Genomic DNA, 19,952 nt, shown 5'->3' with positions numbered 1-19,952 from the left:
ATGTTAGATAATGTGGATCTGGTTGCCTGAGTTTGTTACTTCACAGCAGAATGCCTTGTAAAGTGTTATGTCTAAGAAAGGTCTGTTAATGTTCACTCATAAGAGTGTAGTCTTTGTAACAGTGATCAGACCCATGGAACCAGAGACAAGTGGCAATAAGTGCCAACAACATTTCGGTATTATGGATAAACCATAAGACCAGCCAGTAATCCCTCCTTGAAGCATGGAAATACCTGAGGAGCATTTCAGTGGTGACAGGAAGCATTGTGTGACTGTCCTTAACTCCCACCTAAGCAGTGAAGCACACAGAGGGAAAGTTTGAAGTGTTAACCATTCATGGTTAAAGAGTTATGATTAAATGGGGTACCATAAAATAATTTGAGGATCGTATAGCATAGGCATAGCTCCTGAGCATGTGCGAAAGGAACTACCTCATAACCATGTCAGATCATTTGGAATGGGAGCCTCAGTATAAGGTTCTGTCTGATGTATTCTTTTATAATGCCATGTAAATGATTATGTATAATGCAGTCTGTTTGTGTTCACTCATTAAAGTGCAAAGTCACCATTGTCTTGTCAGGCCATGGGGCTGCTCTCTCATTAGAGAAATGACTGGTGGTGGTTTAACCTAAGGGTTATCATGCCTCAGTCAAGGGGAGAGATTAAGTTGGAAAATCCTTCATGATAACCTCAGGTGGTGTAGGAATTAAACCCATTCTGTTGGCATTGCTTAGCATTGCAAATCAGCTATTCAGTCAACTGAAATGATAGACCCTAGATTAATGTACAGTTAAATCACGCCTAACATTGCTAATTGAAAATATCTACTTCCAACCATCTTGCGTTATATTCACAGATTTTTAAATGGCAAGAGCTTACAAATTCAATTTTTATGTAGGAGCACATATAATAATCACTTGTGGAAGACACTGTTTGTAGCCCAATATTTTTAGCCTGTGTTCCAACATGAGAAACTAGAAGAGATCAGATGAAGGTGTGGCTCAATGTGCAGGAGGGAGGGCTTTTGATTCTTGGATCACTGGGAATGTTTCTGGGAAAGATGAGACCAGTTATAGACATGATAGTCTGAACCAGAACCAGAATGGGACCGTTATCCTAGTGAGTCGGTTTTGCTATGGCTGCTGGGAGGGATTTAAGCTAGTTCAGCAAGGGAAGGGGACCCAGTACGAGTACAATAAAGACACAGCACACTTTAGTAAAGAAACCAAAGTAGAGGAAGTTGAGCTATGTTACATTTCAAGGAGATTAAGGTGAGGCTGGATAGCCTCTACTTTACTGCTAAGAATATAGTAGGTAAGATTTGAATGAAGGGTATGGATTGATACATGGAATTAGAATGTTGTAGCCATCACAGGGATGGGGTCGAGAGAACAGTTGCTTCTGGGCAACTTCTCAGAAGACAGATTTTATTGAAATAAGGCAAGATCTGGTCAAAACAGAGTGGGAACAGCTACTTGTGGGAAAATCTACAGCAGAACAGTGAGGGGCATTTGAAAAGGAAATAGAGAAAGTAAAATGTTTCATTTCAGAATGAAATTCAGAGCAACAAGACCAGAAAACCCTGGATGTCCAGGAATATTGAGAACTTGAAGAGAAGGAAAAGAAAGGTATAAATGGAGCAAATTAATAGAAACCCTAGTGGAGTATGAAGAATATGAGGGAAGCAACTAGGAGAGCAAAGAGGGGGCATAAGAAAATACTGACAGGTAAAAATTAGTGAGAATCCCAAGATAATCTAAGTATTTTAAGGTGAAGAGGACAACCAGAAAGAGGCCCATTAGGAATCAAGAGGGTAATCTATGCATCAAGTCACAGGATATGGGTAGGGTGTGAAACAAATTCTTTGAATCTGTTCTCACATTGGAGAAGGACGGTGTAGGTACAGATTTGAGAAGAATATTGTGATGTTTTTGAGCAGATGGATATAGTGAGTGAGCAGTTATTGGAGGCTTTGGCTGGTTTAAAAGTGGACAAATCAACAAAGCCGGATGAGTTCTACCCCAGACTGTTGTGTGAGGCAAGGGAGGAAATTACGGGGGGTGTGACCTCAAACTTTAATTTCTCTATGAGTACAGGGCAAGTGCCAAAGGGCTGGGGGACAGCTAAAGTGGTACCACTTTTCAAGAAGGGTGGTAGAGATATACCAGGGCAGTGCAGACCAGTGAGTATCACATCAATGATCAGTAAACCACTGGAGAAAATGAATCTCCACTTGGAGATGCAAGATTTGATAGTTATCATGGTTTTGTCAGAAATTGTTAGAATTTTTCAGGGAGGTGACCAGGTGTCTCGATGAGAATAATGCAGTTGACGTGGTTTCTCTGGATTTCAGCAAAGTCTTTGACAAGTTCCCACATAGGAGACTGATTAAGAAGACAAAAAGCGCATGAGATCCAGGGAACTTTGGCAAATTGGATCCAAAGTTAGCTTCCTGATAGGGGACACTGGATGGTGGTAGAAGGCTGTTTATGTGACTGGAGGCCAGTGTCCAGTGACCGTCTTTGGGGATCAGTGCTGGATCTTTTATTGTTCTTGATACTTATAAATGATATTGAAGAAATTGTGGGGCTGATGAGAAGCAAGTTTGCAGATGAAATGATTGGCCAAGCGGTTAACAGTGAGGGAGAAGGTCTTAGGGTACAGGAGGATCAGACGAGTTGGGCAGATCAGTGGAAGATTGTGAAGTGATGCACATTGGATAAAGTTCCAGGACAAGGGAGTACTTGATGAATGGCAGGACACTTAGAAGCTCAGAGGAACAGAAGGAATTTGGGATGCTTGTACACAGATCCCTGACGATGACAAGACAAGTTAATAGGGTAATTAAGAAGGCAAATTGTACACTTGTCTTTATCGGTCATAGTTGAAAATCATGCAACACCAGGTCATGGTCCAACAGGTTTATTTGGAAGCACCAATTTTCGGAGACCATAAGACAGAATTTATAGCAAAATGTTACAGTGTCATGCAACTGAAATGATATATTGAACAAACCTGGATTGTTGTTAAGTCTTTCATCTTTTAGAATAGGTTGCAGGTTTTGATTCATTAATATGTAAATCCCAGAATTACTTTTAAGTCACCTTTTCTCGATAACTTAAGGTTTTATAATAGGTGACATCTCAGCTCAGACAATGCATTAAAGGTGTGAGGTTAGAGTCTCTATCTCCCAATCTTGAATCAGACTGGTCCTATTTCCAAAGTGGAATTTACAAAATATTGCATGTATTGACTGCCTGCAGATTGTGTGCATTTTCTGAGCAAAACAGAATGTATCTGAAAATATAATTCTGCACATTCACCCCATAGACTCATGTGTGTGCGCATGCATGAGAGAGAGTGAGCGAAAAAGAGTGTGCACATGTGAGTGCACATGAGAGACTGTGTGTTTGCGTGTGTGAAAGCTTGGTAAAGTGTGTGTATGCGTGTGTAAAGTCTATGAGAGGGTGTGTGTGTGTGTGTGTGTGTGTGTGTGTGTGTGTGTGTGTGTGTGTGTGTGTGTGTGTGTGTTGCAATGGGGTCACCTGTAGTGTAACCTGAATGCAAGGTCCCAGTTGAGGCCACCCCCAAACTTGGCTATCAGCCTCTACTCAGCCAGTTTGTGTTTTTGCTTATCCCAAAATCCGCCTTGGAGGATGGTCACCTGAAGATCTGAGACCAAATGTCCTGGACCACTAAAGTGTTCCCCCACTGGGCGGAACACCCTGTCATGTGATTGTTGAGCGGTGTCCACCCCAGTTAAACACACACTCCTCCACAAAATGGCTTTATTAGTCATGACATTGACTATAAGAGCAGGATGGTTATTTTAGAGCTGAACAGAACTCTAGTTAGGTCACAGCTGGAATACTGTGTGCAGTCTGGTCACTGCGTTAAAGGAAGGATGTGATTACACTCGAGAGGGTGCAGACGAGATTCACTGGAATGTTGCCTGGGACAGAGCAGTTCGGTTATGGAGAGAGACTGGAACATCTTGGGTTGTTTTCTTAAGAGCAGGAAAGGTTAAGAGAGGTGCTGGTTAAGGTGGATAAGATTATGAGGGGCATGGACAGAGTGGATAGAAAGCTGCAGTTCCCCTTAGCTTACAGGTCAATTATAAGGGGGTTTCATTTCAATGTGAAAGGCAGGATATTTAAATGGGATTTGAGGAAAACAGTTTTCGCCCAGATGATGGTTGAAATCTGGAATGCAGTGCCTGGGAGGGTAGTGGAGGTGGGAAACCTCACAACCTTTAATAAGTAATTGGATGAGCAGTCAGTGTCATAGCATTCAAGGCTATGGGCCATGTGCTAGAAAGTGAGACCAGTGTAGATTTAAAATAATTTTTGTTGTTGTAGTCTCAACAGGTTGAAGGGTCTCTTTTGTAATTAGAGTCATGGAGATGTACAGTACAGAAACCGACCATTCGGCCCAACTCGTTCATGCTGACCAGGTGTCCAAACCCAATCTAGTCCCACCTGTCAGCACCCAGCCATATCCCTCCAAACCTTTCCTATTCATACACCTATCCAGATGCCTTTTAAATGTTGCAATTGTACTAACGTCAATCACTTTCTCTGGCAGCTCATTCCATACATGTACCACCCTCTGCATGAAAAGGTTGCCCCTTAAGTCTCTTTTATATCTTTCCCCTCGGGCCCTAACCTATGCCCTCTAGTTCTAGACTTCCCCATCCCTGGGAAAAGACTTTGTCTATTTATCCTATCTGTGAATCTCATGATTTTATGAACCTCTATAAAGTCACCCCTTAGCCTCCGATGCTTCATTGAAAACAGCCCCAACCTATTCAACCTCTCCCTCTCACTCAAATCCTCCAACCCTGGCAACATCCTTGTAAATCTTTTCTGAACCCTTTCAAGTTTCACAACATCCTTCAAATAGGAAGGAGGCTAGAATTGCATGCAGTATTCCAAAAGTGGCCTGACCAATGTCCTGTACAGCCGCAACATGACCTCCCAACTCCTGTACTCAATACTCTGACCAATAAAGGAAAGCATACCAAATGCCTTCTTTCACTATCCTATTTACCTGCGACTCTACTTTCAAGGAGCTATGAACCTGCACTCCAAGGTCTCTTTGTTCAGCAACTTGATGAGTCAAAAGCCCCAGAAGAGGAATGGAGAAAGGAAAGTAGTTGTATATGGAATTTTCAAGATGAGGAATAATTGATCTTTTGCCAATGAAAGCTTCTGAATATTAATGATATTGCATGATAATATCGGATTGTACTTGGTCTTCCACACATGGTCTCAAAAGTTATTGAGGATTATAGAACCATGACAAATAGATGGAGTTAAATATAGACCAACCATGATTTAATTGGAAGTCAAATAATGTCAAGGGCTAAATAGCCTCATGTACTGAGAATAAAAGCTTATTTTTTTTTGTGATGACAAGGTATTTCAATAAAGGATTTCATCAGCATTTTTTGTAAACAGAGGAAGAACCACACATTATTCTAATCTCTGCAAATAATGAAGGTTATGTCATTGTAATATAAATTGTACTCTCTCAAACACACTTTAAAAAGTCACATTGTTGGTTTCCTATAGCAACAGTGCATTTAAGATTATGCCACTTCTCATGCCAACAGTGATGATTAAAAAAATATTTTTTTTCAAAACATACTCAACAGAACAGCAACACACTGTTGTGATAAGAAAGGGGCAATAAATCATTTTAGAGAACCTGTGACTTGCACTGCGGATAATCTAATACCCTCCACTAACTGGAAGATTAAATAAATAAATTGAAGATCTATTTTTAAAAAATGTGTTACTTACATAGAACATAGAACATAGAAAAATACAGTGCAGTACAGGCCCTTTGGCCCTCGATGTTGCGCCGATCCAAGCCCACCTAACCTACACGAGCCCACTATCCTCCATATGCCTATCCAATGCCCGTTTAAATGCCCATAAAGAGGGAGACTCCACCTCTGTTACTGACAGGGCATTCCATGAACTCACAACTCGCTGAGTAACGAATCTACCCCTAACATCGTCCTATACTACCACCCCTTAGTTTAAAGCTATGCCCCCTCGTAATAGCTGACTCCATACGTGGAAAAAGGTTCTCATGGTCAACCCTATCAAAACCCCTAATCATCTTGTACACCTCTATCAAGTCACCTCTGCACCTTCTTTTCTCCAATGAAAACAGCCCCAAGTGCCTCAGCCTTTCCTTATACGATCTTCCTACCATACCAGGCAACATCCTGGTAAACCTCCTCTGCACCCGTTCCAGTGCCTCCACATCCTTCCTATAGTATGGTGACCAAAACTGCACACAATACTCCAGATGAGGCCGCACCAGAGTCTTATACAACTGCAACATGATCTCAGGACTCCGGAACTCAATTCCTCTACCAATAAAAACCAGTACGCCATATGCCTTCTTCACAGCACTATTTACCTGGGTGGCAACTTTCAGAGATCTGTGTACATGGACACCAAGATCCCTCTGCTCATTCACACTACGAAGTATCCGACCATTAGCCCAGTACCCCATCTTGTTACTCTTACCAAAGTGAATCACTTCACACTTACCTACATTGAACTCCATTTGCCACCTTTCTGCCCAGCTGTGCAGCTTAGCTATATTCCACGGTAATGTGCCACATCCTTCCTCACTGTCAACAACTCCATTGACTTTCGTATTATCTGCAAACTTGCTCACCCAACCTTCTAGCCCCTCCTCCAGGTCATTTATAAAAATGGCAAACAGCAATGGTCCCAAAACAGATCCTTGCGGAACACCGCTAGTAACTGCACTCCAAGATGAACCTTTACCATCAACTACTACCCTCTGTCTTCTTCCAGCCAGCCAATTCCTAATCCAAACCTCCAACTCACCCTCAATGCCATACCTCCGTACTTTTTGCAGTAGCCTACCATGGGGAACCTTATCAAACGCCTTGCTAAAATCTATATACACCACATCTACCGCTTTACCCTCGTCCATCTCCTTAGTTACCTTCTCAAAGAATTCAATAAGGTTTGTGAGGCACCTGCCCTTCACAAAACCATGCTGATTATCCTTGGTCACATTATTCCTATCCAGATGTTCATAAATCCTATCCCTTACAATTCTCTCTAAGACTTTGCCCACAACAGAAGTGAGACTCACCGGCCTATAATTACTAGGGTTATCCCTACTCCCCTTCTTGAACAAGGGAACCACATTTGCTATCCTCTAGTCTTCTGGCACTATTCCTGAAGACAACGAGGACATAAAAATCAAGGCCAATGGCTCTGCAATCTCCTCCCTTGTTCAAAACCACACCAATAACCAAATAGTAATCATAGACATAGTGCTGTAATTTATGTATGGTTTATATTATGTTAATTTATGTAGATTAGTGCTTCATATTGGTCTTCAGGCTGTTGTGTTTTCTTAATTCATCATTTCAAAACCAAAGCCACCCTCTTTGGGTTTGATTTTGTCTGAATTTCCAAGAAGTTTCCTCATTTTCTTAATTCTAGATGGGATTAAATCTAAAAGGGGGTAACTTTTTTATTTAAATTGAAAGGTTGTTTCAGTGATTTTAATATGCTTTGAATCATTTAGATGTGAAAGATATAATTGCCATTTTAAGAACTTTTCAAAAATTCAAACATGGACATGGGTATTTCTGGCTGACTGGCATTTATTGTCTGTCCCAAAGTTGCCCTTAAGAAGGTGGTTACTATACATTGACTCACAATGCCCTTATAATTTTGACCCAGCAACAGGGACAGTGAGTGCAAGTCAGGACGGTGAGTGATTTGGAGGGGTATGTGCAGGTAGTGGTGTTCCCATCTATCTGCTGCCCTTCTGGATAGAAATGATCCAGGTTTGGAAGATGCTGCCTAAGGGCCTATTTTGAATTTCTGCAATGCATCTTGTAGATAGTCCATTCTGCTGCTCTTAAGTGTTGGTGGTGGAGGGAGTGGATGCTTATGGATGTGGTGTCAGTTAAGCAGGCTGCTTTGTGCTGGAGTGTCCAAGCTTCTTGAGTGTTGTTGGGCTGTATCCATCAGGCATTTGGGTAGTATTCCATCACATTTCTAAATTTCGGCTTCTCGATGATGGACAGATTTTAGGGAGTCAAGAGATGAGTTATTCACCACTTCTTACCTGCTGTTACAGCTATTGTGTTTATATGGCGAGTTCAGTAGAGTGGCTGGTCAATGGTAACCCCCAGGATGTTGATTTTTGGAGCTTCAATGGTAATAGCATTGAATGTCAAGCAGCAGTGATTAGATTGTCTTATTGGAAATGGTCATTGACTCACATTTGTTTGGCAGGAATGTATTTGCCATTGTCAGCCCAAGCCTGAATATTGTCTAAATCTTGTTGCAATCTAAACATGGAGAAAGTGAGGACTGCAGATGCTGGAGATCAGAGCTTAAAAATGTGTTGCTGGAAAAGTGCAACAGGTCAGGCAGTATCAAAGGAACAGGAGAATCAATGTTTCTGGCATAAGCCCTTCTTCAGGGCTTCTTCAGGGCAATCTAAACTTGGACTAGTTCAATATATGATGAGTCGTGAATGATGCTGAACTTTGCATAATCATTGGCAAACTTCCCCACTTCTGCGATTCTGATAGAGAGAAGGTCATTGATAAAGCAATTGAAGATGGTTGGGGCTAGAACACTACCCTGAGGAACTCCAGCAGAGATGTCCTGGAATGAGATGACTGACCTCCACCAATCACAACCATCTTCCAATGCGCCAGTTATGACTCCAAGTCATAGAGAGTTGATCCCCAATACACATCAATTCCAGTTTTAATAGGGCTCCTTTATGCCACACTTGGTTGAATGCAGCTTTTATGTCAAGGGCTGTCACTGTCATTTCACCTCCGGAATACAGCTCTTTGTCCATGTTCGAAGCAAGGCTGTAGTGAGCTGAGTGACCCTGACTGGACCCAAGATGGGCATCAATGAGCAGGTTAATGCTGAGCAGATCCTGCTTCACAGCACTGTTGATGATACCTTCCATCACTCTACTAATTATCGAGAGTAGACTGATGGGGCAGTAATTGTCTGGATTGGATTGTCCTGCTTTTTATGTACAGGACATACCTGAACAATTTTCCACAATGTCAGGTAGATTCTAGTTTTGTAACTATACTAGAAGAGCTTCGACAGGGGAGCAGCAAGTTCTGGACCACAAGTCTTCAGTACTATTGCCGGAATGTTGTAGTGCCCATAGCCTTTAAGTATCCACTGCCTCCTTAATATCACATGGAATGAATCAAATTGACTGAAGATTGGTATTTATGGAGGATCATCAACTCCCTCATTTAGTGGTGATGGTTGTGTCGGGGATATGCTGGGCAGATTGGGTTAATGTATAATTCTGCTGCAATTGATGGCCCGCAGCACCGCAAGGATGCCAAAATCTTGAGTTGCTAGATCTGTTTGAGGTCTGCCCCATTTGGCATGGTGACAGTGCTACACATAGCGCTGGAGGGTATTTTCAAAATTAAGGCAGGGGCTTTTCCCCTCAGGACTGTGTACAGCAAGTCACACTTACCAATACGGTCATGGACAGATGCATCTGTAGCCAGCAGATTAGTGAGGATGAGCTCGAGTATGTTTTTCCCTCTTCTTGCTTCCTTCACCACCAGCTGCGGACCCAGTCTAGCAGTTTTGTGCTTCCAAACCCGACCAGCTCAATCAGTAGTAGTGCTGCTGAAACATTTTTGGTAGTGGGCATTGAAGCTTCTCAATCAGAGTACATTTTGTACCTTTGCCACCCTCAGTGCTCCTTTTAAGTGTTGTTCAACATGGAGGGATACTGATTCATCAGTGGATGGAGAGCAGTGTGTGGTAAGCAACAGGAGGTTTCTGTACGTTTCTTTAGCCTGAAACCAGGAGACTTCATGGGGTGCAGAGTCAATGCTGGACTCCCAAGGCAATTTCCCATCCTTCCCTTCCCCTGCTTCCCCTGACCTGTATCGCACTGTGTCACCACCTCTCCTGGGTCTGTTCTGACTGTAGGACAGGATATATCTAGGGGTGGTGATGGTTGTGACTGGAACACTGCCTGTCAGGTATGATTCTGTGAGTATGACTGTGTAAGGCTGTTGCTTGACTACTCTGATACAGCTCTCTCAATTTTGGCACTAGTCCCCAGATGTTAACAAGGAGGACGTTGCAGGATCAGCAGGGCTGTTTCTGCTGTTGTCTTTTCCAATGTCTGGATTGATTCCCAGGTGGTCCATTTGGTTTCACATCTTTGCTGAGATTTTGTAGCAATTGATGGAATTGAGTGGCTCAATTTCAGAGGGCAGTTTAGAGTCAAGAACTTTATTGTGGCTCTCGAGTGACTTGTAGACCAGACCAGGTGAAGATGGCAGATTTCCTTCCTTTAAAACCCTTAATGGGTCAGATGTGTTTTTCCAACATTTGACATTCAAGTAGCAGGATTTGAAACAGGGTCCCGAGAACATTAGCTGAGTTTCTGGGTTAACAGTCTAATAGTCTAACGATAATATCACAAGCCTTTCAATAGGAAAGAATTTATTTACCATAAATTCATCCAAAAGTAACATGGAAAATTAGATTGATCCATTAGTTTATTTTGAATCGAACTATTTAATCTGGTGCTATTGCTGAAATGTTCCAGTGGCCAAGAAGTTGCATTAGTGACAATGCCACCACCAGAAAGTGTTTGCGAATGACTTCATGCTTTTTTTTATATTCACCACGACAGCCACGATCAGTAAATAAAACTATCATTTGCATAGACCTGCAATAGTCATTACTGCACAAAGCATTTTACACCAAACCCAATATTCAGTAGCACCCAAACTTAGATGCTCTTCCTGAATGATATAGAAAGTGGAAGGAGAATATTTTCAATCTATTAAAGCAAATCTGACCTTTGACCTAATCTAAAAGTGAGAAGTTCCTAATCTGTGTCTTCACCTAATCTGCAACAAAATACACTGATTTGGAATATTTTGCCGTTTCTATAGGTGGGCAGTGTAAATTGGCAGACTACAGTAGACTGAAAAGCATGTTGCTGGACCTACAGAGTCGAAGGTATTTCCAAGAAGAAAATATTACGATGGAGACAACAACACTGAAGAGAGTTTTGGTGGAGAATATGTTCAAGTACTTTGACACCAGTGGGGACGGCCTAATAGACAACAGTGAACTGGCACAGGTGGGTGTTGTGTTCTGTGAAATTCAATGTAAAATTTTGGTGAGTTATTTATTTAACTTTAGTTCCTTGTTAAATCCTCTTTGGAGTGTTCACATAATTGATAGCACTCCAATACCTGAGATCCATGTTCAAGTTTAATTTCAGAGCTTGAATAGTCTTCAGGACTGCCATTCCAGTGCAGTACTGAGGGAGCACAGCGCTGTTCAGATGAAATGTAAACCTAAGATCCCCTTGGCATGTTCAGTTGGTTTTAAAATATCCCATGGCACTACTTCAAAAATCAACAGGGAGTTGGCCCCAGTGTGTTTGCTAATATCTATCCCTCAATTATGATGTGGAGGTGCTGGTGATGGGGTGGGGTGGACAATGTCAGAAGTCCCACTACACCGGGTAATAATTCAACAGGTTTATTTGAAATCACAAGCTTTCAGAGTGCTGGTCCTTCATCAGAAAGCTCATGATTTCAAATAAATCTATTGAACTATAACCTGGTGTTGTGTGACTTCTGACCTTATCCCTCAACCAACATCTCACAAAAAAATGTTGGTCATTATCACATTGTCATTTGTGGGAGATTACTGTGCACATACTGGCTGTCATAGTTCACACTATACCGTATGACTACATTTCAAATAGTTCTTAATTGGCCGTGACACATTTGATCAATTGTCACGAAAGATGTTGTATAAATACAAATATTTATTTCTCTCTCCCTCTTTCAGTCTCACTGTCTGTGTTGAGTTTGAAAGACTGTAATTTGGAATGCATTTTTGTCAACTTTTTGAGGATTTGATACAAAACAGAAAATTTGGCACTGGCTATTTGTGTTGGTTACTATTGAGATATAAATGACACTGCTGTTCCTTATTCATCCCTGGTTATACTAGTTATCTGAGAGCATTCAACATATAGTGTAGAGTTGGGGTTGTATTTTGTTTGAACCATAATGGCTGCCAGGCCTTCTTCCCTGAAGGATATTATTGAACCATTTGAGCTTTTACAATAATCCAGATAGTTCGCAAATGACCAAATTTATTAGGTTGAGTCCAAATTGTGGGATTTGAACTCCAATTACTCCAACTCTGTGGGTCGTAGAGTCATAGATGTACAGCACGGAAACCGACTCTTTGGTCCAACACATCCATGCCAACCAGATATCCTAACCTAACCTAGTCCCATTTGTCAGCACTTGACCCATATCCCTCCAAACCTTTCCTATTCATATACCCATCCAGATGCCTTTTAAATGTTGTAATTGTACCAGCCTCCACCACTTCCTCTGGCAGCCCATTCCACACACGTACCACCCTCTGTGTGAAAGAGTTGCCCCTTAGGTCCCTTTTATATCTTTCCCCTCTCACCCTAAACCTATCAGTCATGAGTCTAATACTGTACCTTCATCAAGGAACTGTATTTTTTTTAAATTCTGTTTACTAATGCTAACAAAAAATTAAATATGAATTTAAAATGGGAAACATCTCAGACCAGTGGAGACAAAATTTGAGGTGACAGGAAAAGCAAGAAGTAGAAAAATATGGGTAGCCACATTGGAATGGCTTCAAGTATGTTCGTGCCACTGAAAAGTTTCCAAAATTTCTCAGAGGTTGGTAGCCAAATAGATTGGCTGCAGCGCCAATTCAGTGTTCCTGTCAGGACTCCAGGCCCGCTGTACCCATCATTGGGACTGTAGTATTATAGGCAGGCTTGAAGGGTGAACACCATAGGCTATCAGTGAGAAAGTTGTCTCCAGGAAGAATGTGCCACAGGTCTTATTGTCTCCAAGCTCCAGTTTGCAATTCATATTTGTTCCTGACATTGACATCCTGAAATCTAGATGAGAAAACCCAAACTATTACAGTCCCATTTACTTCCTGACAAAAATTAGCAGAGGAAAATATACCTTTAACTTTTTAATTTTGGTGTTTCTGAACTATTCCTCTATCATCTATTTAATGTTCATCATAATTGAATCTCCGGACTCATTCTGAAGCTCTGTCATGCAGTTATGGCTGTAGATTTGCTTTTTTTATTATTATGCAGTGAAATTTAGGTGAACTTAATCACAGCAAAGCAATATAATTCACCGAAATGGCTTAAGCAGTGAAGATCAAATTTTATCCCGCTTCCTTTACTGTTAACCTCTTTGCTGACGGAAGCCCTCACATTTCCATCAGGGAGATTGCCAGGGCTCCCCTCCATGCATTTCCATGTCTATGTACTCATAGCTTTCCTGATGTAACTTATGGAAGATGTTTGGGACCTGGAATTCTATGTAATCTTTTCCCTCCACTCTTCTGCAGCTTAACTCCTTGAGACCAGTTGTAACATCTTATTGTCACCATGGAAAGAACTATCAGTTTATGACAAACTTGACAACAAATTTTGGACTTTTCTCAAAGGCACAAATTCTGCACAATGATAGCTGCATTATTATTTAATACTGTCCTTGTGCTTTATTATAGAAATACATCATTCTAAAATAAAAGCTTCTTCTAATTCCAGTTTTCCCTTGACTTTTCTGTGGTTGGAGCAGTGTGAATAATCACATCCTCCTTAGAGGAAATTTTATGGGGGTGTAAATTGCATGGTAATGAATTGGCAACTCACTTTACTTTTCTGCCAAGTTTTATTTCCATTGAATCTGGAAAGATTTAAAATCGGCTAGCTGTTTGCTGTCATCCTTTTATTTACTGTTCATTTTACCATCGGGTTATTTTTCAGTCTTGAACTCCATCGATTTCTGCAGGTCTGGGAGATCATCTGCAACAATAATAGTTGCTGGATTGAAGAATTTCTGTCCACCCATCCATGTCAAAGGGTCTCCAACAGAAAGGGCTCTTCAACTTTTATAAAGTTGACACAGCTTGTTTGAGTTCCTAGTTCCTAGAGCAGGAGATGATCGCATAAAGGCTAATAACCAGTATTGCTAGAAATTCTCAATCAGTGCAAAGCTGGTGATTCAATAGATGAATGAACTCAGCAGCTCCAGTAAGCACCTGTAACATCCTTCTCAGAGCGACCTAATGCTTGTATCTGCTTCTAATGCAAAAATCCTACCCTCTTTTGGTAGCTTTTAATTAGATAACACCTTAATATAGAAAAATGTCAAGATGTAAATATATATGTAGTTCTTCAATGGGACTCACATTGTTTGCATCTCACTCATTCAGTAATCATCCATAACATTTATCTAATTTCTGCCATTTGATCAACCTCTTCTCTGTGTTGCCATGGATTATCAACAACTATTGTATGTTGCACCTTATCAAATGTCTTTCAAAATTCCAACGGGACCCGCAACATTATTTATTTCAAAGGATACTATTAAGTAAGCCAAAAGTGATAGATTTTTAGATATCCATTCTTAGTTAATCCAATCAATAAGGATCAATATGTGTCAAATTGAGTTATTGAATGGCACAGACTATTTTTGGCTCCTATTTATTGTGATTCATTCATTCATGCTGCTGTCTACCTTTCAATTTTGTCCTTGTTCCAACTAGCTTTCCGTGTGAATTCCATCAAGAGTTGTTATGATCTTCAGTGTTTTGTCTGAAAGGGTGATGGAATGTGATTCAATAGTGACTTACAAAGTTAGAGCTGAATATATGCTCATAAAAAAAGAAAATGGTGGGCCTGTGGGGAGGTAGCAGGTGAATGAAACTAATTAGTTAGCTGCTTCAAAGATCCAGCACAGGTACAGTAGGTCAATTGACCTCCTGTGCTGCGATTTTTCTGGATTCCTTTTGGCATCCCTGCATTAGGCAAGGAAATATTTGCCAGGGTTCCTATTCATAGATTAAAATATGGGAATATGGATGAAAGATAGAAGAGACATATGGCTCCATGTGTGGAGAATAAAATTAGTTTGAGCTGAGCTGAGCTGGAACTCTGCACCATTTCTTTAATATGCATATATATGTAAGGGTGGGAATGTGAGAAAGAGGGTGTGAAAAATAGACAGAATGTGCATTTGTGTTGATAATAAAAATAGGCTGTGGGAGCTGGGAAAGATTATTATGGTATTATAATATAATATTGCAGTCTGGAAGAATTATTGTTAAATCTTTGAAAAAAAGTTACTTTTGCTGTGAAAAGGTCAGTGAATTTAAAGTTGTTGAAGCCTACATTAAGTTGAACACCGTCAAAAGTATCATCCTCTGAACCTTTGGAATCTATCTGAAACAAAAAGTGTACAGGGCTATCAAGTGGTGCTATGTACTGATTAAATTATTCTCAATGTAGCTTTCTAATTGCAATGTGATTCATTGTAAAATGAATTCCCAGTCTTATCCAAGAAAGAGACCAAAAACCTGCTGCTCAGAAACCAGAAGAGATGCACGATGTCAGACAATTTTAATGAACCTCCTAACAGATAGATACAGAAGGCTAAGAATGATATGTTATTTTTTGGTCAGAAGAGCTGCACAGCACAGTTCTTAGTCCAGATTCTGATGATGTTTCAGTATCAAATATTCATACTTGTCTAAATTGATTATAAAATCTAAATATTTTGTTGTTTTAATTTCACTCAAGACATGTTTCATTTTGACAGGCAATGACACAAGATCTGCTTGATAACGATCCATTTGACTGCAATCTATTTGATCTTCTTCAATATGATGATTACAATAATGACAGGGTGTTGACATTAGAGGAACTCTACACAGCATTCCGTAAGTCTAGTCGAAGGAGGATATATTCATAGTCCTGTGTAAAATGCACTTAAAACAATTAATTTATCACAATCCTGTTATGGCATAAGATTAATATTTTTTATTTACTCACTGATATGTCGAGAGTTCAAATTATCAACCAGTCATGCTGGGTAGTACTACTTTCATTACTTAAGTTTGAATTCAGAAAATTTACATAGACTGGCCTCTGGCAATTTTTTATGCTGTGGTCTTATTTCCAGACATTAATGTTTTCATTTTTAATGCATTGCAGTATTGCAGTGGTGGGACATGAATTTGACTGCTTCCCTCATAATGTTAAATCTTTGAGAATTGTATCAGTGTGGACCATGAGGATTGTAGAAAAATCCTCATCACTAACATTCTTATATGTGTCTTCTGTCAGCCACTTTCAGAAAGAGATCACAAAGGGTGATACATGGCTTAGGGCAAAAATGGGGGAAACTTAGATGATAGTCAGTTAATTTTATGTTTCAAAACCATGACAGAAGGCATCAGTTGAAAATTTGTCAAAAGACTATTCCATATAAACCTTATTCTCTGTAATTTTGGATTTAATATAAATGGTCCTAGTTGGCATCCCAGCCATGTGTGTATGCTGATCTGCATGATTTCCTGTGGAACTACATCATGGTGTTCTATATTGCTGGCAACAATGGGATGTTTTTCTGATCGACTGGGAGTCTTAAAAGTTAAGTCTCCAAAGGAGCTGCAATCAGCTGTAAAATCAGGACTGCTGGCAGTGGAGCTGGGTTGGGATTGTGGGGAGGATGGTTGGGATTGAAGGTTGGCAGTGATTTTATGATGATAATATCTCTATCCTAGCAAGTTGCTGCTTTATTGCCTCTTTGTCACAGTTTTTGCCCTCGAGAATAGATGCTGGAGTCATCTTACGTTTCTGAAATGAGCAGTATTTGATTTTTTTTTAAACTCTGCCCTGTGAGAAAATATGTCACATTCTCCTGATTGCCATGGGAGTTCAGAAACAGTATTCTTTTGGGAAATCCTCTGTGTGTTCAGATTCCTAGATCTCCATCGCATATTCCCAATCACCCAATGAAATTAAAGGAAAACAGTTACATTCCTTGTCACATACTAAACTTTTTTGGGTGGTCCCACTAAACAGGAACAGTCTCAATTTTTGTGTCTTTCTACCCCTGCTGTGCTTGAAAGGCTGTAATATCTTTTATAGGCCAGACAATAGAGGGCAAACAATAAACAGTAAGGTTATTTATGGCCAGAATCCAGAGCATAGAACAAAAAACAAATACATCAGAATTCTGTTGGCCAGCCATCTTCGAAATTGCACTTAATTTCCAGCATATAAATCTATATTCATTGTGAAGTTTTCTGCTTTAATAGTAAAGTCAATGTATGATGAAGATACCAATCTAAATATCAGTAGTAAAATAGAAGGAGCACCCTCCAGTGTTATAGGCAAGAATTGACAGGAACAAATTATATTAATTTATGGGTTGATAAATTCTGTTTCTGTGTTATTTTAATGAATTATTATCTTATTTATTTTAAATAGGTTGATAGCCTATAAATACAACTTTTTTTTAGTATTGTTCAGCTTGATTTCAATCCATGTACCAATTTTCCTGAACAGTGAGAAATAATAAAGTGGAATTTTCTGTTTTGGGTAATGGTATTGGCATATTATCCATCATATTGGAATATATCATCCATCAAATTGGTATATTATCCATCATATTCTAGTATTCTGTTTGTGAAGGCCATTTCAGCATTTTATCTCTGTTATGTGGCTGGTTTTTACTTCATTAGTAGACAATGGTCAGTTTACCTGCACCACCATTTTGCGAACATTAAACACACTCAAGCATATGTGTCTAATGCCAGTTAAGTCTTTCTCGCCAGTGGCAATATTCCAGATATGATGCCAAATGAAACCTGTTTGTGGATTTCCATATCATGGGTACAGCTACCTTTTATCAATACTTTTCATCCTGACATTCAAAAGAGGTTTTAGAGTTGGCATGTTTTGAACCTGATATCCTTTAAAACTTGCCAGTGGGTATTCAACTTCGGTCAGTGCCCCTTGTGTCATGAAGTTTTATTGCTGATTCTCTTTCTCTTATCCTGTTTTTCCGTTTGTCTCCTTGAACGCATAACCAATTATGTTACAGGTTTATTCCCATTTTCTAGCATTATGCGTAAGGGTTCTTCATGGTAGTTCTGCATAAATGCAACAATGATAGGAAATTAAAAAGATAAATCAAAAACATTTGACTTCCAATAATCTGGTTGGTTGATTATAGTAGCTGTGTAACCAACCACATAAAGTAATATAATCTGAAACATTCTCTATAATGTTTGACTTCTTGTTACCTATATATATCACATTTCTTTATACATCTATTTTCCACATTATTTCTTTCCCTGCTACTCCCTCTACTACCACCGCCTCTAGATTTTATTTTCCCCATGTGTGCTGTTGAGGCGCTGTAATAACTTGATCAAGTTGCTGTAAAATGTTGAAAAGCTGGTATTCAATGACAAGCAAGAGCCTACTGGTAGTTCTAAGTAATTTAGCAAATTATAAATGTATAGTTTCAAGTATTTTATGATGTGGAGGAGCCAGTGTTGGACTGGGGTGTACAAAGTCAAACATCACACAACACCAGGTTATAATCCTGGTTTATTTGGAAGCACTAGCTTTCGGAGACAACCATCTGATGAAGGAGCAGTGCTCTGAAAGCTAATGCTTCCAAATAAACCCGATGGACTATAACCTGGTCTTGTGCGATTTTGTAACCAAGTATTTTATGCCCATCTAAACTTTAAGTTTTCTTGGCCTCCTTCAGTTCATCAAGAGGTACACATTGTGATTTAGATTTGAGAGAAAGGCTGTATAACAGGACATACAAATATGTGGGTGGCACCGTGGCACAGTGGTTAGCACTGGTGCTTCACAACGCCAGAGACCCGGGTTCGATTCCCACCTCAGGTGACTGACTGTGTGGAGCTTGCACATTCTCCCCGTGTCTGCGTGGGTTTCCTCCTGGTGCTCTGGTTTCCCCCCACAGTCCAAAAATGTGCAGGTTAGGTGAATTGGCCATGCTAAATTGCCCATAGTGTTAGGTGAAGGGGTAAATGTAGGGGAATGGGTCTGGGTGGGTTGCGCTTCGGCGGGTTGGTGTGGACTTGTTGGGCCGAAGGGCCTGTTTCGACACTGTAATAATATGAAAGTTGAAATATGTATGAGATAATGCAGCTGTGATCTAAGGTAACAGTAATTTATCTCTATATTCGCTCAGATATGGTTCTAGATTCTGATACTAAACATGGATTATGTATAAGTTTGGTGTGACGTAGCATATTTCAGGAACACTGCCTTAGAATGGTAGATGTGGGCTTTACTTAATGATCCCTTTTCATGTGGAAGTCTTAACTTTACTCATAGTGCAGCAAATAGAAATATAGATTTATAAAGGGGAAGGCTGAATGGATGTCTGCTGTACCTATACCATAGCAGTCAATTAAGGGAGCCAATGATGGTAGTCTGGAAACAGATCCTTTATCAGAACTCTTGGTTCCAGATGATGAGAGGAGATCAAGAAAGAAAACGAAAGGGAAGCCCGTTAAGCATTACCTCTGGTAGACATATTTAACATTTCCAAACATTTGATTTGTTTTTTTCAGTATTTTGTTCGTTTAGTTCATCAATTCAACCGTAAAATTAAAATGTCAACTGTGAAGAATGTGCAAATGAAAACTGAAATGTAAACATATGTTCCAAATCCCAAATTGTCTTACAAATAACACACCCTAACAGGGACTGTATAAAGTTTTCACACAGCATAGTTCTTGCTAGAATGCGTTATGATGGAATGAGTTGTCCTTCTCATTGCTTGTTATGATGATTTTTCATGTCGCAAAATCATATGCTTTATACAATCCATTAAACTGCAGCAGAACATAGCCAAATATTTGAAATGTGACAGATATTTAACAATGAACCCTTCCTTCCATCTCTCCTGTGCTTTATGGTACATGAGGCAGACAAAAATGATCTTTCATTTGTTTCCATCACTTGTTTTTCCTAGAACA

General features: G+C 40.0%; 1 protein-coding gene across 2 annotated transcripts in view; it reads left to right on the top strand.

The window, feature by feature from the left end:
* The window catches only part of LOC140492012 (follistatin-related protein 5-like), a 563,483-nt gene that overhangs the window by 334,580 nt on the left and 208,951 nt on the right, over positions 1 to 19,952 (top strand). For both annotated transcript variants that reach the window (XM_072590618.1, XM_072590617.1), the window contains exons 5-6: positions 10,991 to 11,181; positions 15,737 to 15,857. In XM_072590618.1, coding sequence (XP_072446719.1) covers positions 10,991 to 11,181; positions 15,737 to 15,857 — 312 coding nt within the window. The remainder of the gene's footprint in view (positions 1 to 10,990; positions 11,182 to 15,736; positions 15,858 to 19,952) is intronic.

Source organism: Chiloscyllium punctatum, chromosome 20 (assembly GCF_047496795.1).
Source record: "Chiloscyllium punctatum isolate Juve2018m chromosome 20, sChiPun1.3, whole genome shotgun sequence".
NCBI classification, from domain to species: domain Eukaryota; kingdom Metazoa; phylum Chordata; class Chondrichthyes; order Orectolobiformes; family Hemiscylliidae; genus Chiloscyllium; species Chiloscyllium punctatum.
This window is presented reverse-complemented; position numbering and strand designations above follow the sequence as displayed.